Source organism: Rhinolophus hipposideros (assembly GCF_964194185.1).
Source record: "Rhinolophus hipposideros genome assembly, chromosome: 18".
NCBI classification, from domain to species: Eukaryota; Metazoa; Chordata; class Mammalia; order Chiroptera; family Rhinolophidae; genus Rhinolophus; species Rhinolophus hipposideros.
In genome coordinates, this window is record NC_138064.1 from 134,783 (window position 1) to 158,028 (window position 23,246).

At 61.6% G+C, this 23,246-nt stretch overlaps 2 protein-coding genes across 11 annotated transcripts; one reads left to right on the top strand and one right to left on the bottom strand.

Moving 5' to 3' along the window:
• Nucleotides 1-842: 842 nt before the first annotated feature.
• On the top strand, nt 843-9,906 carry AEBP1 (AE binding protein 1). 4 transcript variants are annotated; one of them, XM_081080050.1, is made up of 21 exons: nt 863-1,255; nt 2,780-3,106; nt 3,539-3,601; nt 3,728-3,799; nt 3,889-4,014; nt 4,125-4,202; nt 4,867-4,944; nt 5,058-5,126; nt 5,247-5,309; nt 5,703-5,812; nt 5,886-6,025; nt 6,330-6,414; nt 6,491-6,635; nt 6,730-6,815; nt 7,030-7,153; nt 7,365-7,561; nt 7,704-7,883; nt 8,060-8,411; nt 8,491-8,630; nt 8,750-8,849; nt 9,101-9,906. In XM_081080050.1, the coding sequence occupies exons 1-21, from the start codon at nt 1,003-1,005 to the stop codon at nt 9,694-9,696; spliced, it is 3,384 nt and encodes a 1,127-aa protein (XP_080936176.1). In that variant the 5' UTR covers nt 863-1,002; the 3' UTR covers nt 9,697-9,906. The 4 variants fall into 4 exon arrangements, with proteins under 4 accessions (XP_080936177.1, XP_080936176.1, XP_080936175.1 ...); XM_081080049.1 differs by having other exon boundaries at nt 878-1,255; nt 5,058-5,141; XM_081080052.1 differs by having other exon boundaries at nt 879-1,255; nt 5,058-5,141; nt 9,105-9,263.
• A 119-nt stretch (nt 9,907-10,025) lies between these two features.
• On the bottom strand, nt 10,026-18,271 carry POLD2 (DNA polymerase delta 2, accessory subunit). Of its 7 annotated transcripts, XM_081080018.1 has the most exons (12): nt 16,742-16,761; nt 16,090-16,271; nt 15,683-15,951; nt 12,734-12,855; nt 12,444-12,567; nt 12,122-12,236; nt 11,761-11,959; nt 11,546-11,626; nt 11,253-11,410; nt 10,943-11,070; nt 10,657-10,758; nt 10,026-10,281 (listed from the first exon to the last, which is right to left on the bottom strand). In XM_081080018.1, exons 3-12 carry the CDS (start codon nt 15,900-15,902, stop codon nt 10,121-10,123), a joined length of 1,410 nt encoding a protein of 469 aa, XP_080936144.1. In that variant the 5' UTR covers nt 15,903-15,951; nt 16,090-16,271; nt 16,742-16,761; the 3' UTR covers nt 10,026-10,120. The 7 variants fall into 7 exon arrangements, with proteins under 7 accessions (XP_080936144.1, XP_080936142.1, XP_080936146.1 ...); XM_081080016.1 differs by lacking the exons at nt 16,090-16,271; nt 16,742-16,761 and adding an exon at nt 18,246-18,271; XM_081080020.1 differs by lacking the exons at nt 16,090-16,271; nt 16,742-16,761 and adding an exon at nt 17,020-17,074.
• Between the last annotated feature and the right edge of the window lie 4,975 nt (nt 18,272-23,246).

Consider the following 23,246-nt stretch of genomic DNA (forward strand, 5'->3'; position numbering starts at 1 on the left):
TACCTCCTTGCCAGGTCCAGGCACACTCCCTTGGTGGCAGGCAGTGCGTGGGAGGGCAAGAGAGCCTTGAACTTGTGTGGAAATAGCTGTGTCAGTTCTGAGTCCCTCCACACTCCTGACAAACCATTTCTACCAACTACATGCACAATTTAATAAAACGAGTCTCGCCCCTCCTCTGTCTGTGCCTTGCATGCCTGGTGCTGGCAGGGTTGGGGAGCAGAGAACTTACCTGGGGGCTCCTGCCTCCGGAAGATCAGTAGGCCTGATCCGAAGCAGTTTGCACCTGCCCCCATTAAAGTGTGGGTTGCCAAGAGCAGTGCCTCCCTGGGAGGTAGCACAGGTGGGCTGATCATGCACCTGGGAGGTAAGCTGGATGTCTGAGTGGCAGCTGGGCACAGTGCTGTTCACACTCGCACCCAGGACAAGGCTCCAGAGACAGGGAAGGGTGGCTTGGTCATGTGCCCTCACCACCCTTCTGGGGGCCTGAGTCCATGGCTTGGCTCTGCTACCAGGGTTCCCGTCGTCTTCAGCGGGCTCCCTGGCATCGTGCCTCATGCTCCCGGCTAGCTTGAGGGCGGTGCTGCATACAGAGCCGGGCAGGGGGTCAGCTCCCGGCACCCACACTGTGAGGACCTCCCGTCCACTCGGACCCTCTGTCCGTCCAGGCCCTCCAGCCTCGGCGCAGACCTCCAGCCCGGAACATCGCCTCCAGTCCCCGCTTCGGGAAGGGCCAAGTGCATGGAGCCCGGGACTGCTCGCCCCCCCCAGCCCCTCCATCCATGCCCGGCTCCTCCTCCTACCCCGGGGGTTGGGGAGCCGGCTCCGGAAGCCCCGACGCCCCCGCCCCGGCCGGAGCTTAGGAGAGGGCGGTCCGCACCAGAGCGCGCCGCGCGGGGCCGGAGCTCGGAGCTGCCGCCAGCGCCTGCGAGCGCCCGACCACCCGGCGTCCCCACCGACCCCTGAGCCCCCCCCCAGGCCCGCGCCCCCACGCGTGCGGCGGCCATGGCGGCCGTGCGCGGGGTGCCCCTGCTCGGCTGCCTCCTGGCGCTGCTGGCGCTGTGCCCTGGGGGGCGCCCGCAGACGGTGCTGACGGACGACGAGATCGAGGAGTTCCTCGAGGGCTTCCTTTCGGAGCTGGAGCCGGAGCCCCGGGAGGACGAGGCGGAGGACCGGCCGCCCCCGGAGCCCCCCCTGCACGTCCGCAAAGCCCCAACCGAGGGCAAGCCGGGGGCACGCCCGGGGGTGGCCAGAGAGGGTAAGAGCGCGGGCAGGGCTGCCAGGGCGCGACGGGGCCTGGGGCGCCCTGCGCAAAGGTGAGGTGGCGTCCGGGCACGGTTTGGCCGCCGTCCGGGCTGCCGGCGTGAGGAATGGCCCTGCGGGGCCGGGACAGCCCAGATGTCGGGCGGACACTGTGCCAGGGCGGCCAGTGCTGGCTTGTAGCCCTTGGCCCTGGAAGCACACCCAGCGGGTCCGCTGCCCGGTGGCTCCCGTCCTCCCAGCCAGCCCCGCATCCCCAGCCCCAGCCCCCGGGGGACTAGGCTTCAGCCACCTGGGGACTTTGCTGTCCCCTCCCCAGGTCTGTGCTGTGAACAGCCTGCTGTCCTAATGGGGCCACTCAGCCTGTTTGGGGCACACACTGCCAGTGCTCAAAGCACTGCCAGACTTCCAGCCTCGGGCCTTCCCTGGAAGTGTCCCCAGCACCCTCCTAGGGGCCACCCTGCCTGGCCACCTACTTCCAGAGTAGGAGGCAGAAGACCCCTCCCTCAAGGCTTCCAGGAGCTGGGGCAGTGGACACTCCTAGTTATTGTGAGAACTCAGTGAGCTGATGCATCAGGAAAGCATTCCATCCATCCTCTTACATAATCAGTTGTCGATAAATCTTACTGCTTATTGTGCCTTCAGGGGTGGCAAGGGTCTTGTTGATCTCTCCCCCCCCCCTTCCAGCCACCATCCCCCATTCCTGAGGTCAGCAGTCCCTGCCCCCACCCTAGATCTTTCCTGGTTCCTCCCCCACCCTGGGGGCGGGTACTGCGACCCAGTGGGCCGCCCCCACTCCTTGCTCACATTCCAGGCTTGCTGCTCTGGACTCCTGGATGCTGCTGGGCAGCCCTTTCTCCTGGTGGTCTGCAGTTTGTCAGTTTTCCTGTTTCTGCCTCACAGCCCCCACCCACCTTTAAATTCTCAGCAGTGTTTGCTCAGTGGTCTGCCCCTGCCTCCTCCCCCAGACTCTGAGACCGGTGAGCCGCTGCTGCCCACCCTGTGCCTCTGTTCTCCCTGGCCCCAGGACTCTCTGTTGGTTATGGCTTCCAACAGGCCCAGAACCCTGACTTCTCGGGATGGCCCACCAGTGCCCTTTGCTCAGAAACTTTTCTTGCCCCTGCAGGGAGCTTTAGGGAGGCCTGGCTGTGACCCCCACTGTTGTGCCCTATATTTTGTGTGGCATTTGGCAGGAATGACACTGCCTTCCCCTTGAGACTTGGGTGCCCCCCCATGGCTTACTCACCTCTGCACCTTCCAAGTCCAGCACAGATTGGCACTCCCTGACTGGCCGAGTGGACATGTGGGGAAGAGGGTATCGTGAGAGGCCCCTGTTGAGGTTTTGGCAGGTGGGAAAACAACGGCCGGCTCCATGGGAACTGAGCCACCAGGCCAAGATGTGGTGACAGCATAGACTCGATACAGAAAGCCTGGGTTCCAGGTTGTAGGCACCTGCAGCTGGGGGACATGGGACACAGAGTGGGCTCTCCATTGATCTGACCTACATTTGCATCTTGGACAGCGCTCCGGGAAAAGGCCAAAGACAAAGGGAAGAAAGGCAAGAAGGACAAAAGCCCCAAGAAGGAGAAGCAGCCACTGGAGGCGTCCCCCAGGCCACCCAAGAAACCCAAGGAGAAGCCACCCAAGGCCACCAAGAGGCCCAAAGAGAAGCCACCCAAGGCCACCAAGAGGCCTAAGGAGAAGCTGCCCAAGGCCACCAAGAGGCCCAAGGCCACCAAGAGGCCTCTGGCTGGGAAGAAGCCCCCCACCCCGACCCCCTCAGAAGCATCGTGGTGGCCACTGCCACCGCCCCTCAGCCCCAGCCCCGGGGAGCTACTGCAGGAGGGAGGTGTGTGCCAGCTCTTCTAGGTGGGGGGGCTCTTATCTGTCTGCTGCGGGGAGTGAGGGGTGATGTTTTCTGCAGACTCTCAGGGCCCCCGTGTTGTCATAACCACAGCAGTTCGGCTGGAACTCCCTCAGGTCTGCTGGGTGGGTGTTGCTTGGCAGCCTCGCTGGCGGGTTTCCTCTCCACTGTCCTAGGATCTGTCCCCTGGACCCAACCCAGAGCCACCCCTCATGTGTTGCTGGGCTCCAAGCCTGCAGCTGCCTCCCAGAGAGCAGGGCCTGGGCTCCTCAGATAGTTGTCCAGCTGTCTGGCCTCCGGGTGCTGAGGGCACAGCAAACCAGGCCTCCTGTGAGTGAGCTGAGGCTTCAAAGGGTGTCAGCTGGGCCCTGACGAGGGAGAGGCCCCCATCTCCCTGCACTGGGATTTGTATTGCAGGTGGTGCCTTCCCAAGTACCTGGCAGGATCCAGGAGGAGAGACCCACGTGGAGCGCCAGTCTGGTGAGTGGGTGCCATCCAGCTGGCCAGGGGGGCCAACAACCACCGGCTCACTGGGTTTCCCTGGCGGGCCTGGGTGGTGGCATCGGTGAGTGTCTGCCATGAGGCAGCCACAGTGTGTCCCCCCAGAGCCGGAGGACGGGGGTGAGCAGCCCACACTGGACTACAACGACCAGATCGAGAGGGAAGACTACGAGGATTGTGAGTAGGACCCGCGAGGCCCCACACTCCCGGCCCTGCTGCCTCCTAGGAGGGGCCGTGGCCTGCTCAGAGCGCGCCCTCCTTCTCAGTTGAGTACATCCGGCGCCAGAAGCAGCCCAGACCACCCCCCAGCAGGCGGAGGCCCGAGCACCCTGAGGAGAAGGCCGAGCCCCCCGGCCGGAGGCTGGATACTCCAGAGAGGAAGGAGAGGACTGGTAGGGTGGGGGAAGAGGGCACGTGGGACGCCAGGTGTGGGGTGGGGGCAGGGGGGACGTGGGACACCAGGTGTGGGGCTCTGGGCCCACACCTGCCTCCACCTCCCCAGAGCTGCCTTTGAAGCCCATGCCACCCCCGCTGCCCCCCGACTACGGAGATGGCTCCGTGATCCCCGACTATGACAACAGTGAGTGCCCACATCCCAGGGCCCGGGGCTGGGCCTGGCCCCCTTGTAACTCCAGTGTGGTGGCAGTGGTCCTGCCACCCCGTGTGCCTCCAGCCTTGCCCTTCTCTTCGCTGTCCTCACTCATGTTGGGCCAGCCCTTGACCCTTTCCTGTTTCCTGATCTCGCCCTCTCTTCCAGCCTTTTCTTTCCGAGTCCCAGTGGGCTCCTCTGGTTCCTGTGCCCCCGGCCGGCCGCCCCTGGCCTGCTGGGAGGCCCATGCCTTCCTCACCCTCCTCCCCTTCCAGGGCTGCAGGCTCGAACAGATCCTTACCTTTCTCTGCCCCGTCAACCACTCCAACCCTTGGCCCCAGCTCAGCCCGTAAGACACCGGCCCCCAGGACACTAGTGCCAGTTGTCACTTGAGGCGTTTCCTTGCCATGTCCCACTCCCTGCCCAGCCTCTCCCACCTTTCCCTTTCCCCAGGCGAAGCCCTTCTGCTGGGCCAGGCTGCTGACTTCCCTGGGGTCTTCCAGGCAGTCCCCCCTCTGGGAGGACCCACCCCTTCCTCAGGGCCCGTTTGTTCTTCAAGGCTGACCGGACACACCGCTTGTCTAGCGCCCCCTCCTGCTTGTGGGGCCCTGGGAGCAGCATGGGGGGCCCCTTAGCACTGCTCTCCTTCCCCTAGTGGACTATTACTTCCGGCCTCCCAGCCCTCGGAAGCCTGACACCGAGCCAGAGACTGACGAAGAGAAGGAGGAGCTGAGTGAGTGGAAGCAAGCTGTACCCACCCCACCTGCCCCCCCCTCAGCCTGACCCCACCTGCCCCTGGAAGCCTGCGGCTAAGCTGACAGGCCGCTCCCACCTTCCACCCTGCAGAGAAGCCCAAAAAGGTGGACAGTCGGCCAAAGGAGGAGGAGACGGATGACAAATGGATGCTGGAGAAGGGCAAGGACCATAGAGGTGTGGGGCGGGGGCTGGGGCTGGGCCCCACGGCCTGGGTTCCCGAGGCAGAAGCAGCTGGACTGCTGGCTGCTTGTCACCGCTGCCTCCCTTTGTTGCCCACAGGGCCCCGGAAGGGCGAGGAGGTAGACATGGTAGAGGAGAAGTGGGCTCCAGCAGAGAGAGTCAGTGAGTGAGGGGTCAGGGAGTGTGGGGGCCGGGAGGGTGTGGGGTGAGGGTACTGGAGCAAGTGACCCACCCAGGGCCACACGTGGGTCCCGAATCTGGACTTCCTGATGGCGTTCCTGGCCTCCAGAACCATTTCCTGTTCTTAAGCTCTTGGAGTCCAGAAGGAAGGGGGCCTGGAGTGTCTCTGCCCTGGGTCTGACCCCAGGGGACAGAACTCATGGCACAAGGTAGCTGTGCAGATGGCTGCCCCAGGGAGGGGAGCACAGGCTGGGTGTGGCTGCCCTGACTGGCACCCCGATATGAGGGGACTGGGTGCCAGGATCCTCGGTTCTCAGTTGGGTGGCGGGAGGGGTGGAGCCAGTGGGCCAGCAGCCTGGGGTGCCGTGTCCCCAGAGTGCCCCCCCATTGGGATGGAGTCACACCACATCGAGGACAACCAGATCCGGGCCTCCTCCATGCTGCGTCACGGCCTGGGAGCCCAGCGCGGCCGGCTCAACATGCAGGTGGGTGTCTGGAGGGGCCGGTCTCCCAGCTACATGGGGGCCCCTCCGCCCACTCAGCCCCACCACCCCACAGGCTGGAGCCACCGAGGACGACTACTACGATGGGGCTTGGTGCGCCGAGGATGACACTCAGACCCAGTGGATCGAGGTGGACACCAGAAGGACCACTAGGTTCACTGGTGTCATCACTCAGGGCCGGGACTCCAGTGTCCAGTACGTTGTTTCACAGGCACTCGGTGGGGAGGGGAGCTCTATGCCCAGCTTTCAGTCCCATCTGAGACACTGCTGGGGGCCCTCCAGGGCCCCAGCCCACTCCTCGGCCATGGCAGTGACGAGATGAGCGGGCCACCCACCCAGGCCACACAGCAGGCATGCAAGCTGCTCCTGCTGCCAGGCCAAGCACCACGCACGCTGCTAGCTCTTAAGTTCTTGGGCCCAGGAGGATGGCTCGGCTGCCTGAGGACCTGGGACCTGGGCTGGCAGAGCAGTCCTGCCCTGACCGCCGTCTGCTCCCCAGTGACGACTTTGTGACCTCCTTCTTCGTGGGCTTCAGCAATGACAGCCAGACGTGGGCGATGTACACCAACGGCTATGAGGAGATGGTGGGTAACAGCCCTCGGCACTGCCCCCACCGCCAAGCCCGGGTGGGGTGCTACTCTGAGGCCTGCTTCTCCACAGACCTTCCACGGGAACGTGGACAAGGACACGCCAGTACTGAGCGAGCTCCCGGAGCCGGTAGTGGCCCGCTTCATCCGCATCTACCCCCTTACCTGGAATGGCAGCCTGTGCATGCGCCTGGAGGTGCTGGGGTGCCCCGTGTCCCGTGAGTGTGGGAGGCTAGCCCAGAATTGAGGGGTGGCGGGGCAGGCCGGCAGCTGGCCAGCTCAGGACCCTGCCTGCCCCCTGCCCCCCCACAGCTGTCCACAGTTACTATGCACGCAATGAGGTGGTCACCACCGACGACCTGGATTTCCGGCACCACAACTACAAGGACATGCGCCAGGTGGGGTCCTATCCTGGGCTTGGCACCAGGCTGGTGAGAGCTTTCTCACGCTCCATGAGCTCTGTCTGTTCCCATCCCAGACATGTGGGCCTCAGGAAGGAGGAACCCACAACCTTTCCATCCTGTACTAGTGCCTGAGAGGGGCTGGGGTCCCCTGTACCTGGGCTGCCTCTGAGCTGGGGGCAGCGTAACTGGTATCCTCTCCTGTGCCCAGCTGATGAAGGTGGTGAACGAGGAATGCCCCACTATCACCCGCACATACAGTCTGGGAAAGAGCTCACGCGGACTTAAAATCTACGCCATGGAGATCTCAGACAACCCCGGGGACCACGAGCTGGGTGAGGCCCCCCACAGCTTAGAGGCAAAAGCCCTGGTGCTGCAGCTCACCCCATCCTGCCTGTCCTGGGAACCCTTCTGGGGTCCCAGTCTGCCTTGCTGGGCCCTCCAAGCTTCAGCTGCCCCCAGCTTCCTGGGAGTGAGGCCAGTTTGGGTTCTTAGATCCCGCAGCCTTGGGAGGCTGAGTGGTTGCTGAAGCTTCTGCTCTTGCAGGGGAGCCCGAGTTCCGCTATACAGCTGGAATCCACGGGAATGAGGTCTTGGGCCGCGAGCTGCTGCTGCTGCTCATGCAGTACTTGTGCCGGGAGTACCGCGATGGGAACGCCCGTGTGCGCAGCCTGGTGCACGACACGCGCATTCACCTGGTGCCCTCGCTGAACCCCGATGGCTACGAGGTGGCAGCGCAGATGGTGGGTGTAGGGGAGAGGTGTTTGGGCCCTGGCCTAGCAGGAGGCCGGCCAGAGTGCGGTGAGGCAGGGTGTGCGTGCAGATGGGGTGGGGCTCGGGCGGGGCTGCATGGGCCCCAAAGCTGACACCCCCCCCACTCCCCAGGGCTCAGAGTTTGGAAATTGGGCGCTCGGGCTGTGGACTGAAGAGGGCTTCGACATATATGAGGATTTTCCCGATCTCAACTCTGTGCTCTGGGGAGCAGAGGAGAGGAAATGGGTCCCTTACCGGGTCCCCAACAACAACCTGCCCATACCTGAGCGCTACCTCTCCCCAGACGCCACGGTAAGGCTGCCGCCTGGCCTGCAGAGCCTGGGGAGCAGCTGGGGCCCAGGTGTCCTGGAGCTCTGGGCGCTGAGACTGCAGGGCTTTGGAGGGGCAGGGGCATGAAAACCTGCAAGGGGTCTGCATGGAGGGTGGTGGGGGCTGCAGCCCAGACCTCACGCAAGGGCCGCCCCCAGGTGTCCACAGAGGTCCGGGCCATCATTGCCTGGATGGAGAAGAACCCGTTTGTGCTGGGGGCGAACCTTAACGGCGGTGAGCGGCTCGTATCCTATCCCTACGACATGGCACGCACGCCCAGTCAGGAACAGCTGCTGGCTGCGGCCCTGGCGGCCGCCCGCGGGGAGGACGAGGACGAGGTGTCTGAGGCTCAGGAGACCCCAGACCATGCCATCTTCCGCTGGCTGGCCATCTCCTTCGCCTCCACCCACCTCACCATGACCGAGCCCTACCGGGGAGGATGCCAAGCACAGGACCACACCAGCGGCATGGGCATCGTCAATGGGGCCAAGTGGAATCCCCGATCTGGGAGTGAGTTGCCTGGGGAGGGGCCCTGCTGGGGTGCTTGGTGCGGGGCGGGGGTGACTGAGGCTGTGTCTGCCCTACCTAGCCATCAATGACTTCAGTTACCTGCACACCAACTGCCTGGAGCTGTCCATCTACCTGGGCTGCGACAAGTTCCCTCACCAGAGCGAGCTGCCCCGAGAGTGGGAGAACAACAAGGAAGCCCTGCTCACCTTCATGGAGCAGGTGGGGTGGGGCAGCACTGGGGGCACCTGTGCAAGGTCCTGGGGGACCCCCACCCAGAAGGGCAGGGGCATAGCAGGTCACCAGGGCCAGCATGTGGACACCGGCCCTGCCTCCTGCAGGTTCACCGCGGTATCAAGGGGGTTGTCACGGACGAACAGGGCATCCCTATCGCCAATGCCACCATCTCCGTGAGTGGCATTAACCACGGTGTGAAAACAGGTACCTGTGTGTGCACCTACCCCACTTTCCCTGTTGGGGGCCCAAACATGTGTGGACTTTGCAGGCAGGTCCAGGCCTGCCCCGGAGGTCCCACTCCCCTGGATGTTCCTAAAGAGGGTCTGCCCCAGGCAGACAGAGGGAGAGCTGGGGGGCTGGGGCACCTCAGAGAGGAGAGCTGGGGGGATCTGAGAGGAGGCTAGGGGCTGGTGGGGGGTGCCTCTGGAGCAGCTGAAGCAGTCCTCCCTCTGCAGCCAGTGGTGGGGACTACTGGCGCATCCTGAACCCTGGTGAATACCGTGTGACGGCCCAGGCGGAGGGCTACACGCCGAGCTCCAAGACCTGCAACGTGGATTATGACATCGGGGCCACCCAGTGCAATTTCATCCTGGCTCGCTCCAACTGGAAGCGCATCCGGGAAATCTTGGCCATGAACAGGAACCGGCCCATACCCCACATCGACCCTTCGCGGCCCATGACCCCCCAGCAGCGGCGCCTGCAGCACCGCCGCCTGCAGTACCGGCTGCGCATGCGGGAACAGATGCGGCTCCGCCGCCTCAATGCCACTGTGGGCCCGGCCGTGCTCTCCACACCGCCCCCCACCACCCCCACGCTGCTCCCAGCCTCCTCTGCGGACCCCATCTCCACCCTGGGGCCCTGGCGCTTTCCACCTGAGACCACAGCTCACTGGGAGGAGTCTGAGACTGAGACCTACACAGAGGTGGTGACGGAGTTTGGGACCGAGCTGGGGCCCGAGGAGGAGGAGGAAGAGGAGGAGGTGACAGTCGCTGGCCCCGAGGTCCCCTTCACCACTGTAGAGACCTACACGGTGAACTTTGGGGACTTCTGAGAACAGATCTGCCGGGGCCAGAGCAGAGCCCCACCAGTGGTCATGTCACCTGGGTGCCACAAGTGTGACCAACACCTAAAAGCCTGGGTCTGCCGCAGGCTCATGGGAGAGAGGACGGTGGGCTGGAGGCCGGGTGGGGGCAGGGCAGGTGAGTCCAGGGCAGACTCAACCACCTGCCCAGGTCACACCAATAAACCAAACTTACGGCACATGTGTCACTGACCGCTCCCGGTCCCACCGGCTTGGGGAGAGGGGAGGAGGGAGGCTTACATTCTATATGGGCTCCCTGCACAGAAGGGCCCGGCCCAGCACCGGTACACATGACCAGTACCAGCAACCACTAACTGGTCAGGCTTTATTTACAAAGAACAGCTGACTTTGCAGGCACGCATGGTTGGGGCCGTAGGACAGGCTGCTGGGTGACTCAGGGGCCCAGACCCAGGCCCCCCAGGTCCTCATCCTCTGCCCCAAAGCCGGAGAAACTGATGGGCTGGCAGGCCAGGCTGCGCAGGTTCACGAGGCAGGCTGTGTGCGTGGCACTGAAGTCTGGGACGGCCACCAATAGCACCGTCTGGCCCTCAGGGCCTGCAGAGAAACCATGTGGGAAACCCCGTCAGGTTCTGGGCGAGACTTGTCTCAAAGGGAAGTCACCACAAGCAAACAGGAGTCCCCTATCAGCACCGAGGAAGTGCTGCCCACAGACGCTCCTTTGGACCAGAAATGGAAAGGGCCGAGGACCCCATAAACGTCCAAGGCTGAATCAGGCTGACCTGAGACGACAGGGAATAGCACCACACTGCATGGGCAGTCTCAGCCCTGCTGGGCACATGTGGACCTGTGCCGGCCACCCCACGGGGCCTGGCTTCAGTGTAGGTTTACTTCTCTGTGAGCCTTGTCCCCAGTGGAAAGCGAGTCCCTAGTGACAGCCCAGGCCCGGGGCTCCCAGAAGATGAAACTTACCTCGAATGATTTTGGAGCCAAAGCTGGGGGTGTTGCCACAAAAGTAGACATGCGGGCACTCCAGGAAGATGAACGGGTCCGTTTTGTAGAAAGGGTAGCAACCTAGAGAAGAGGGCCCTGTAGCTGAGGGCGGGGCTTGGACTGCTGGCCATGCACAGGAAAGGTTCCACGGGAGCTTCCAGTACGTGTTAAGGCCAGTGAGTGCAAAGCCACACCAGGACCCCTCCGAGCGGCGGGCCTTCCCTGGTCTTAGGTCCCACCCATATGGCTGAGTTCCACTAGTTACCTAGAGTGTCAGGAGCTGTGGGGCTGATGTGTCGGACTCGCAAGGTCCACTCCAGGATCTCCAAGTGACCCTCCATGCTGCTGTACCGGAAAATGTCACTGATGTTCTGGCCTGCTGTACCCAGGAACCTGCGAAGCAAGGTTCAGCTGAGCCCACCCTGGGGGCTGGCCTGGAGCTCGCCCGGCACTCATGGGGGTGTCCCAAGCCACCCTGGAGAAAGAGCCCAATTCAGGTGGGCCCTCTGTGGTCCTGGACCCAGCCTTCCCCTTCTGGTGTCAGAGGCACAAGTCCAGGGCTCCGTGCTGACTACCTGACTCCATCGATGGTGGCCTGGTAGGGGTTAGTGACCAGCTGGAGCGTTGAGTAGGCGGTAGCCAGTGGGAACATGCAAGGGTGCAGGGGCTGCTGGGGGAGCGTGTAGTTGGTGGGGTCAAACTCGCCCGGCATCACGTCCACAGGCACCGAGACCTGGAGGACACAGGGCAGGGAGCTCGTAGGTTCCAGCACCCTCCTCGGGCAGCCCCATGGAGCCCACCCGTGTCCCTGCAGCCTTCTAGTGCCCAAGGGCAGCCCAGTCGCCAACATGCCCCCGCCGACACTCACGCTCAGCTGCAGGAGTATCTCGTCCAGCATCTTGACAGCTTCCACACTGGCCGCCTGGGTTTTCTTGGTTAGGTACTTGGCCTAGGAGTGGAGGCCGAGAGGCCCCAAGCGTGGCTCAGCTCCCAAGGACGCCCCCGCTCAGCCCCACGCACAGCGGGACAAAGCAGCCCTCCAGCAGAGGGGAAGGAGAGGCTGCGCAGGCCGCGGGACCATACCTTGGTGATGGAGTCTCTGCTCTGGGTACTATGGCTGAGGAGGTTCCCGGCAAGGATGACCCGGGACACTCGGGCGGCGCTGCACTGCTCCCCCTCGTCGCCCAGCTGCCCCGTCACCACATCCACCAGCAGCTGGGTGCCCAGCAGGCTCTCCCCACCACCGCCACCCAGGCCCAGACCGGACACCAGCAGCACAAACCTACAGGAGAAGTCGGGGTCCTCCTGGGGGCCACAGAAGCAGGCAGACCCCCAAGGTGGGCCACAAGGAGCCACTTGTGGTGCTCCGTCACTGTCACAGGTGAGCAGGGAGATGGAGCCCAGGGACCGCAATTCCCCTGGGACCCCAGCACCTGCGCCTCACCTGTCCAGGTCAAGGGGGGGTGCGGGCATCTGAGGAGCCAGCCCTGCGAAGCAGTGGTCCTCCACCAGGAACCTGCCATCGTCCCCCGCAGAGCCCAGCACAGCCAGCACCGTCCCTGAGGAATACAGTGTCACTCCAGCAGGGCAGCCCGGGGCTACCTCCTTCCAATCACCCAACAGCACAGCCCACTTAGGACCTGCTCCCTAGGGTCACTGCCTTCAGTGGCTGCGGGAAGGGCTGACCCGCCCTGGCCTCACCCACTGCTGCAGGAATTCATGGGAGCCAGTACCCGGGGTAAAGGCCATGCCCTCCCCCTGCCCACCTGTGACCAGCTTGGACACATCAATGCTGCCTTCAAGTTTGATACGCTGCAGTTCATCTTCCAAGACAAGCTCATCATCTGGGTGGATGTACTTGCTGCGAGGGGGCTGGGGGGCCAGGTTGTGCTGGAATGGACGTTTGTGCTGGTCTCAGGGCCAGAGCCCATGGCTCCCGCACCACATCCGTGACATGGCCCTGCAGCCCAGCCCCCCATGGCTCCAAGGCAAGTTACCCCATTGCTGTCCCCAGTGAAGTGTTCTGGGGAGGCCCATGTGAGCAGGCCAGCCTCACCTCCTCGCTGACCTCACGCAGGATGGACGGCTGGAGCGCCATGGACTTGAAGAGGGTCCCCACCACACAGCACTTCTCCCCAGGCTGCAGCTCACACAGCTTCTTTGTCTGGACTCCACTGCCTAGGCACAGCGGACATGAGCTCAGAGACCAGGTGGCCCCCCAGGCACCCCATAGAGCACCGAGCAGGGCAGCCCAGGTGCCTGGCCTCTGTCCAGGGCGGGGGGGACAGACCATCAAGTGCAAGGACCCCTGGACCTAAAGGGTCAGTTGGCTCCCGGAGGACAGAGGGACTCGATGTGTCTGGGCCCTGGATGGGTCCTTGTAGGAGAGTGAGACCTGCCCCGTGACGACAAGGCAGAGACTGCAGTGAGGCGGCCACAAGCCCAGGAGGGCCAGGGCTGCCCCTAGAAGCTGGAAGGGGCAGGCGGCCCCTCCCGTGGAGCCTTCAGCGGGAGCGCAGCCCTGCCCACACCTGGATCTCAGACTTGTGGTCTCCAGAACTGGGAGAGAACCAATTCCCATTGTTTGAAGCCGCCCAGTGTGTGGATTTGTTTGTTTCGGCAGCCACGGGAAACTCTGTATTACCTCATGGATACCTAAATTATAACTGGTTCTTAGAAAGAGGTATACCAAGTCCCAACATAGCTGTCCTAAAAATATTACAAGTTCCTTTAAGAGTTTGGATGCTTCACCTGCCCCACAAATGCCTTATCCTCTGAAAACAGAGCTGCTGCCAATTCAAACTTCAGATCCCCACTCCTGTTCTGTTCCATGCAGTCTGAGTGCCTGGGACCCTGGGGACAGCACATGGGTGGCATCAGGCTTGGTCCTCAGGGGTCACTCGGGAGAGCGGCAGGAAGGGGTGGAGGTGTCAGAACGATTTGTCCATACAGACCCCAAGCCTGGAGAAAACGCAGTCAGGACATGACAGATAATGTGGACATGGGACCAGCCCCTTCCTTAGCCCACCTGACTCCAGCGTGAGCCTCTCCTGCCTGGAATAACCAAGAACATTTCACACCTTGGGGAGCGGAGGAGAGTAATTCAAAACAAGATAAGGAGAGTGCCGGTAGGATAGAAACACCAGATGCTAACAGAAACCAGATCTCCAAACCCCAGTGTCTGCGCCCTTATACAGCCCCAGGCATCTGGGCCCTCACGAAGCCCCAACGTCTAAGCCTTCACGGAGCCTCAGACAGCTGAGCCTTCATGTAGCCCCAGATGGCAGAGCCGAGCGTGGTGGGTGGAGCTCATCCAGCCCGACACACCAAAGTAGAACTAGCACCCCACTGTGTAGCTGAGGAGACTGAGGCACAGACAGGCTAAGACATGCATTCAAGGTTGCACAGCTGAGACCCAACATATGCTCCTGAGCACCAGGCAGAGCCATGCGTCCCTGTGCCCAAGGCAGGACATCCACGTCTCCGGGCGGTGTGCAGGCACCAGTGTGAACACGAAGGCCTGCACTCACCCTTGCTGAGCCCATGGTCTCGAGGGACAGACAGCAGCAGCAAAACAGGGATCAGCTGCTGTGACAAGTGCCACAAACGGAGACTAAGAAGATACGGAGAAGGCCCTGGTGATTGAGGTGGCCTCTTGAAGCATATGACATTTAAGTTGAGGTCCTGAGGGAACCTGGGGAAGGAGCAGGCCAGGTGAAGGGAAAGCCAAGGGCGAGAAAGGGCCTGGAGTGTTCAGGGAACATGGCAGTGGAGAATGAGCTCTGGAGCGACCTCCTATCAGACGGGGGTGCTCTGGGTGAAGCCAGCACTGACTGCCAGGCGGTGAGGGTGCAATCTGCCCCACCTCGTCATCATGGCTGCTGAGTTCCTGACCTTTCTGTCAGCGGAGTGAAGTGGCTGTTTGCCATCTCTGCGACTTTTGTTAGCAGCAATAGTGACTGGAAGAAAAGTCTGGTACCAGATGGGGGTGCTGCTCTAAAGAATCTAAACAGCGGCAGTGACATTGGGCCCGAGGACGGTGTTCCCAGGGGGCTTTGAGGGAAATGGGGATAAGGCCGCTGGGAGTCAGAGGGAGACCCTTATTATGTGGCAGAAGAAAGGTGAAAAACGCTTTTGCCAGCAGTAAAGAAAACACACTGTCTTTGATGAACACGACCCTGGTGTCAGCAGATCTGGGCCAACGATGATACAACCAGCGCCAATCCAGCTGGCCGGGTGAGATGGGGTGGGCCCGAGTACCTGCAGCTTTGCAAGGGGTTCCAGTGTGCAACCTGGTGCTGGGGGCACTAAAAACAAGTGAGACATGGGCTCACCTACAAAATTTTAGTTCCGAAACATTAACAGATGAATTGAAAAATACATAGAAAGCCACTTGTATAAATAGGGCAATGCAGTGCCAACCAAAAGTTGAACGCGGGGTCCTGCTTCACGAAGAATAACAGCTGCGTGAGAGGTCACCAAGGGAGAAATGGGTTAAAAGGTTTGCATTAAATGAGGCAGCAAGCCATGTACTTAGGCCAGAAAGAAGAGCCCAAGGGATAAGACGCTGACACCTAATAAGCAGGGGAGACCAGCGGGGAAGCACACACATCAGTGAAAACAGGCAGTTCCCTTGAGAGCAGGTGGGTGTCCCCACCGACCTGGGCTCCCAGGGCCTGGCTCCGGGCCTGCCACAGCACGGCCAAATGCGCAGATAATCAGCACTGAAGATAAGGAAAAATATTTCCCTGTATCGCTGTTACCGCCAGAACTAAACCCTACCCTGTCCCCACCACTGAACGGAACCTAACTTTAAACGCACAAGTTCCTTCATTTACTCCTCATAACTACCTGAAGCAGAGGCCAAGGCATAAAGAGGTTAATCTCCCCTGGTTACTGGGAAGTGGGATAAATCCAGGACAGGTTCCAGTTCTGCCAGGCACTCCCAGATTCCTATCCGGGCCCCCTCTGTGCTGGCGGCGAGGCGCCTCCCGCGGGCACTCACCCCAGTGCTGCTGGGCCCGGCTCACCAGGAAGGGCCTCATGTGGACGAGGCGGGTGGCATAGATGTGGGCGTACTGCCGGCTGAAGCTGCGCTCCCCCAGCCTGAACGGCTGGGAGCAGTTGGCGTAAGTCACCATGGGCACCCGGGCAAAGGTGGCGCTGTTGGCAGACGGTGGGGACAGCAGAGTGTGGGCCCTCTGAGCAGCCTGCTCAGAAAACATGTTGCTCGATGGGTCTAGACCGCTGTGCCGGGCGAGGAGGACGTGGTCACTGTGAGAACACAAGTGCGTTCCTGCCACCCCTGCCCCCGAGGGCGGTGGCTTCCCTGCAGCACCCCCACTGCACCCCAGGGCCCCAGGGAAAGGAGAGGAAGAGCCGTGGCCCCAGCAGACGAGGGCGGGGCTGCACCTGCAAACAGGCTGCGCTGGGTCCCCGGGTCGCACCCTGTGCCCCTCAGGAAGGCCATTTCTCCCACCCGGAGCCTCCGGACACACGTGGGCCTCAGTCCTCTCCTTCAAGTCTGCTCGCGTCTCAGCTTCTCCCACGCCACTCCCGCTTCTTCAGTGTTCACGGTTTCTCGAGGCCTTTACCTTCCAACACGCACACGCTGCTTACCGCGTGCGCCTCTGCCCGGGCGTGAGCTCCAGGAGACAGGGACCGGCGCCCGGCGCCCCTCCAGCGGCAGCCACGGCCCAGGGCTTCCAGGATCGCCGCCAGACAGGCTCGGCCTCGTCACGGCCGGGCCGCAGGTGTGCACGCGGCGGCTCACACCACGTGCGGGCCCACACCGCCTTCCTTTCCTTTCCCGTCATCTAGTCGGTGGCCTGTCCCCTGTTTCTAGCCTACGGCTCTGGGCTGGGGCGGAATCTGAATTAACTTTCCGCCCAAACTTGCAGGGCGTGGGGAGAAAGAGCCCCGCCGGTCCCTGGTCCGCGCTCTGGGGTAGGCTCGGGGTGGGGGAACAGCAGACACCGCGCGAGACGACGCTCAGCCCGCGGTCCCGCGCGGACACCCACAACCCCAGGCCCACGCCGCCCGGGCGACGCAGGACCTCACTCACCTCGCTGCGCGCCGCGGCCCGCCCACCGCCGCGCGCCGCTTCCCGCCAATCCGCGCGCCCCGCCCGCCCATCGCCGCATCCCGCCAATCGCCTTGCGCCCCGCCTTGTCCATCTCGTCGGGGCCCGCCCACCGCCGCGCGCCGCTTCCCGCCAATCCGCGCGCCCCGCCCGCCCATCGCCGCATCCCGCCAATCGCCTTGCGCCCCGCCTTGTCCATCTCGTCGGGGCCCGCCCACCGCCGCTCGCCTCTTCCCGCCAATACGCGCGCCCCGCCCCACCTATCGCCGGTCTCCTGGCCCCTAGGCGCTGCGCGTGCGCGGAGCTACGCAGCCGTCCCCTGCGCAACGCGGGCGGGGCCAGCTCCGCGGCAGCGGTGCTCCTGCCTGTGCCTCTCGTCGCTCTGACGGTGGCCTCTCCCTTGCGTGACGTCCCCGGGCCTTCGGGGTAGTCGGCGCCCCTCGCTCCACCCCAGGACCGTGCTGGGCGCCAGACTGCGGTGGCCGCCCGTGGTGACAGCACGGTGGGAGGCCTGACCGCGAGGGCTGCACGCGCCGGGGAGAGAGCGCTCCGCGGAAGGCCGGGGGGGCCGGGCGCCGGGGTCCAGTGGCCGGCGAGGGTCAGTGCTGCCCGCCCCCGCCCTGCGCTGCCCGCTCTCGGCCTCCCCGCCCCGCGTGCACCACACTCCTTCCTAAGGAGCGACGGGCCCACGCGTGGAGCCTTCGCGCCACGCCCGCTCGTTCGTCGCGCTTCTGCGTCCCGAATCCCCGTGTCGTCTCCACAAGAAAGTGGGTGACAGTGGGTGACACGCGGAAGGCCTTGCTGTGGACCTGCCGCTGTCCTAAGGCCTTGCCAGAGTCATTCATCTGACCCTCCTGCAACCCTGTGAGGACGAGGAAACTGAGGCACAGAGCGGTCACACAGCTGGTGGGGACCGGCCGGACTCGCGTCGCGACGCCTGACAGTGTGGCGTGGGTGCGGGGCCTCCGGTGGCCGACGCGCCGGCGCCGCTGTCCCCCGCCCGCCGTCCTGGGGCGGTGGCCTGACTGCGGGGCCGCGTTGCCGGATGGATGTCCCCGCAGCCCAGCGAGGCGGCCGGACCCTGTCATCGCCCCCATTGCGCGCGGTGACGCGTCACCACACGTGCCACTGCCAGGAAGCCCGGCGCCCCGCGGAGCCCCGTGTCGGGCACACGCGCGGGCGGGCGGCGCAGGCCCCCCGCAGCAGCCACCGAGGGGGCGCTGGGGGCGGCGGGGGCAGGGGCAGGGCACGGGCACCGGGGCTCACACGAGCCCTGCCGTGGCGCCAGCTGTCGGCCGGATGGGGAGCAAGTGTTGTGCCCCGCTTCCCTGGCAGCCACGGTGGGGATGAGGTCAGACCTGGCGGAAACCGAGGAGGGGTCTGGCGGGGCCGGGAAGATGCGCGGTGATGTCGGGGACGGACAAGCCTGTGCCACTGAGCCACACCAAGCCCGGCAACTGCTTCTTACTTAAAGCAAAAAACGAACCTGTTTGTGTTCTCCATGTTGGGCTTTCTGAATGTGAAGCCAAAGCTGCTCTTAAACGAAAGCAGGGTAACAGGGCAGAGGCCCAGCAGGCTTAACACGCAGTGCTGTGGGGATGGGGCCTCAAAACGAGCGCTAGGTTCTAGCGGGAGCACGGGCTGCTGAGCGTGCACCGCAGGAAGGGGCTCTGCGACGCTCACTGCTGTTTTTATTGAAACATTTTCACTGTGGGACAATCTACATAACGTAAGATTCACCATTTTAAACATGTTGAAGTATATGGTTTGCTGGCATTAGGCACATTCACAGCAGCATTATCTCCAAAGCTTCCATCTTCCCATCGGAATCTCTACCCGTTAGACACTCACTCCCCGCACCCCCTCCCCAGCCCTTACCCATTAAATGTACTTTCTGTCCCTGAATGTGTCTCTTCTCCGAGTCTCGCATAGGTGGGATCATACAATCTTCGTCTTTTTGTATCTGGCTTAATTCATTTAATATCTCCGAGGTATCCCTGCGGTAGCATGTGAGAGAAATTGCACTCCCTTTGATGGATGAATGATACTCCACCGTGCCTGTGCACTGCAGTTCATTCTTCTGTCCATGGACACGGGCCGCGTCCACCTCTTGGCGATTGTGAAGAATCCTGCTGCTGTGAACACGGGTGTGCTGAGGGGGTAGCTGTCCAAGGCCCTGCTTTCAATCCTTTCGCATTTGTACCCAGAAGAGGAAGCGCTGGGGGAAACAGTAATACTGTGTTCGCTTTTTGAGGAGCCGCGCTGTTTCTCCCACGCCGGCTGCACCATCGTACGGGGTTCCCAGCACCTGTGCGCGTCACTGGCACCTGCTGTTTGTCCTCATGAGTGTGCGGTGGTCTCTCACCAGGGTTTGCACTAGCGTTTCCCTGAAGATTCGTGATACTGAGCACTTTTGCATGGCTTGTTGGCCGTTTGTGTGACTTTGAAGAAATTTTCATGTGAGTGCGTTGCCCGTTTTTTCATCGGGTTGTCCTTTTGTTATTGAGTTTTAGGAGTGTCGCGTCCAGCGCAACACGGGCAGTGAGGGTGCGAGAAGGGGCGGTTTGGGTTAAGTTTTTAAGAAAGAAACAAACAGAGACTTAATGCAGTTAAATCTCTCTGAAGGCCAGGGGTCTCTCAGCCTCAGAGGACTGGAGCCCCGAACAAAGCCGACTGGAGGCTTTTATTGACGAGTACGCAAGGGAGGAGCAGTGTTTTATGACACGGTCTGTGAGACTCATAAACATCCCAAGCCAATTTATCCTAGTCTTTAAACAGCCGAGGTACAAGGTCCCACTCACTATATCTTACTTAAGGTAAATATCTTCTCAGTGTTAAGTCTCTCAGATATTAGAGATAACTTGTCTTCGTTCTCCTCATTACTTTTCTGACTGACAGCTGTTAGGGAAAAGCCAGAGCCGGCAACAGACTTTCCCAGGCAGGGGCAAGGGGAGGCAAGGCCCTTTCCCATAGTTGTTTAAGGCAGCTCATTGGGGTCCCCACTCGGTTCCGCCTGGCTTAGGTTGTATATCCTGTGAGATATCTTACCCGTCTTTGGCTGCAAACCATCTTTTGGGGACCAGACAGAGAGACATAAGGTGTAAACACAAGGATGGAACAGAGTCCCAGAAAGGCCCAATCTCACAGACTCTTCTTTCCTTAGGGAAAGACATGGAGGGACAGTTGGCTAGGCTGTTGTGCGACTACATAGGGGTTCTTTATATATTCCAGATATTAATCCCCTATAAGAAATGTGATTTGCAAATACCTTCTTGCGTTCCATGGGTTGTTTTTAACTGATTGCCATATCCAATAACTCATTGCCAAATCCATTGTCATGAAGCTTTCCCCTATGGGTTCTGCTGAGAGTCTTGTAGTTTTAGCTTTTTGATCTATTTTGAGTTCATTTTTGTATATGGTTTGAGGTAACGGTCCAGTTTTATGCTTTTGCATGTGGATGTTTAGTGTTTCTTCTACAGACCTAATGATAAACTTGTAAATTAGCGTAAAATGAGGAAAACTTATCAGCATTGTCTTGAACGTTTTTTGTACATCTGTGGTGTGATGTAGGAGAGCTGGATGTGGGAAGAGGCAAATAAGGTGGCCCTTGCTTCCCCAGAGTCAGGAGTGTCACTTAGATGACACGACAGGCCACAGCAGGGGATAGGCTGGTTAGAACTGTCTGAGCCTCGTGGCGGGCCGGATGAGGTCACATCACCAGTGGGAGGTGGGGGGCAGTCCAGGAGCCACAGTGGAGCAAGACGGTGAGGGTGGGGGAATGGGTCAGGGCTGGCGGGTTTGCAGGTGGAGGCCTGTGCGGGGAGGTCTGGGAGGCAGCATGAGGCCCCTGAAAGCTACTCTTTGATCTCAGGACACAGAGGCCATAGGCCCGAGATGGTGCCCTTGTCATGGCTGTAGGATGGGGTGCTCTCGTGGGCGGGCCCAGCTGCAGTTCATTGGTGCGTGAGGGGCAACAGTGCCACTTGGTGTTGGCCAACTTAAACCAAAGATAGTTGATTAGTTGGGTTTCAGCGACTCATAGAACTGGTGGGAGGTCAGAGGACAATCACAGAAACCAGCTGGAGGTAACTTAGGCAAACATGGGTTTCATTACACGGGTATAGCCTTTTGGGACCATGGATGGGAAGGAGGGCCTCTCTCCTGTTTGTCGCTGGTCTCAGGGCCCGTGCCTTTGCTCCCCTGTACTCCCTGCTTCTCTCTCCCACAGACCTTCTGCCTCTGCTCTGTGTCCCTCTGGGAGCACTGGCCACCCCGGTGTGTTCACCTGTGGCCCAAGGCAGGGGGCCCGACCTCCCAAGGCTGCCATTGCTTGACCTTGTACACGTTGTGGGAGGGGGGCCACCACAAGGCAGGCCGTGATTGGTGCGTGGCCACTGGGGTGGCTCTGACCAGGCAGTGCCAGGAAGGGGCCAGAGGACCAGGCCAGGGCTGGCTGTGGGCACTCGAGAAGGCCGACTTGGTGGGTGCCGGGGCAGCACTGGGGAGGGGCGGGGAAGAAGGAAGCAGAGAGTTAAGGAGGGGTCCTGGGAGAAGGATAGGGAGGTGCTGCTGACGGCATAGCAGGCGGGCAGGGCGATAAGGTTCTATTTTGGAGCGGTGTGGCTCTGCACAACTCAGCGGCTGGTCCCTGTGGGGACGTGCCACAGATGGCAGGACGGCCAGAGGGAGAGGCAGGGCTCTGAGGCTATGCCAGGAAGGATGGAGGGGCAGCAGAGAGGGAGGGGCGCCAGCAGGGGCTCTCCTCCCTGGGGCTGCAGCCATCCCTCCTGCCCCTTTCCTCTGTGCCGGCTCCCAGGGGCTCTGCCACCTCAAGATGGATCGCAAGTCCTTTGGCTTTGCCACATTTTCAAGGCATTCCCCTTTCTGCTAGAAATTGTCAGGCCACCAGACAGCACCTGAAGACTGGTGGGGGTACCATGTCAACCCCCAATCTGTCTGCATGTCCCTCCATCTGCACATTTAATCAGGAAAATAAAATCAAGTGCTGCAGTGGCTCTGCCTGTGGATGTGTCTGGTGGTACTCTGGTCGCCACTCAGCGCTGACCTCAGAAGTGGGGGGCTGGGAGGGCGCCCCAAGGGGTGTGACGCAGATGGGGCTCAGGAAAGCACTGAGTGCCACGTGCGGCTTCAGTGAGTGGCAGTTGCTGCCAGCACCCAGCCCGGTCTCTCCTTCAGAGATGAGGAAACTGAGTCCCGGAGAGGGAGCAGGGGTCATTGAAGGTCACTCACATAAGCAGGGAGTGGAGCTAGACCCCAGGACATCTGACTCCCAGGCCTGCTCCGTGCCTCTCTCTGAAAAGACCACCCTAGCCCGGGGCTTCTCTCTGTATCTCCACGCCCCCAGCCTTTCGGACTCACAGTACAGAAGGGACGAGTCTGTTCAGACCTGCTATTCCCTAGTCTCCCCAGCTTAACGAGACACTCCTGCATTCTTGCTGAGAGAAGTCACAGCAAGGTGCCAGACTGCCATCCCACCAGAACTGAGGCATTGGACCTCTCAGCCTGTGTGGCAGCGGGTCTGCACTGGATGGTGGGCAGTGTGGGTGGTGGGGACGGTGACAGCCATCTGACCCCTCCAGAGAAGCTCAGAATAGCCCATGACTCATAGAGGAGTATGCAGAGCAGAGATTTCTGGGGCCAGGCAAAGTTTAAGAGCTGTCTTTCCTTTTATCAGTGGTGTTAACAGTCATCTAAAGAATGTCAGCCCCTGCCCAGAGAGCTCTTCTCGGGGGCAGGAGGGCAGAACTGGGACTGGGACCCCATCTCAGCATAAAAGTCAGAAAATACTACATACTGGCCAGACCTGCTACGCCCCTGGCCAGCCTCCCCCCACCTCCTCTCCCCCTTGGCACTCTGGAGGTTCCAGCTGCCTTCCAGTGCCCGGGATGGCTGTGTATCCCCCTCCAGCCCCTGGTTTCTGCAGGTGAAGTGGGGGAGGGGACACTGAGTCCTCTCCAGAGAAGCCCCCACCTCCAGCCACCTGACTCTGCGCCCTGGCAGGCCTGCAGCCAGTTCCTGACCTTGCTCCTCCTTTAGTGTCGTGGTCTCGCCTACATTTCTAACGAATTCTGGCTGTTTTCAAATGGGTTCCTCTGTGCCTTTCACACAGGGCCCAGCACCCCGCACACGTGTGCAGGGAGGCCTACCGGAGCCAGTGTGCAGAGATGGGGCTGTGTGGTCAGAGGTCCCAGGAGGGCAGAGGCCCAGGGCCGTTGGCAGAACCTCTGCTGAGTGCCCGGCAGGCAGCCTCAGGTTGCTGAGCCCAGCTTGAGTGGGGGGACCACCTGGCGAGGGGCACGTAAAGACCCAGTTTCCTCTCCCAGAGGCATGGCCTCGGGCAAGATGGTCACCCTGTCAGGCTGCAGTGTCCTCATCCATCACTGGGCAGCGAGGGGCCTGCTTTCTTCTTAATGGTCCCTGCTCCTGGCCCTCAACTCCCCTGGGCCACCCCCACGCCCTTGGTCAC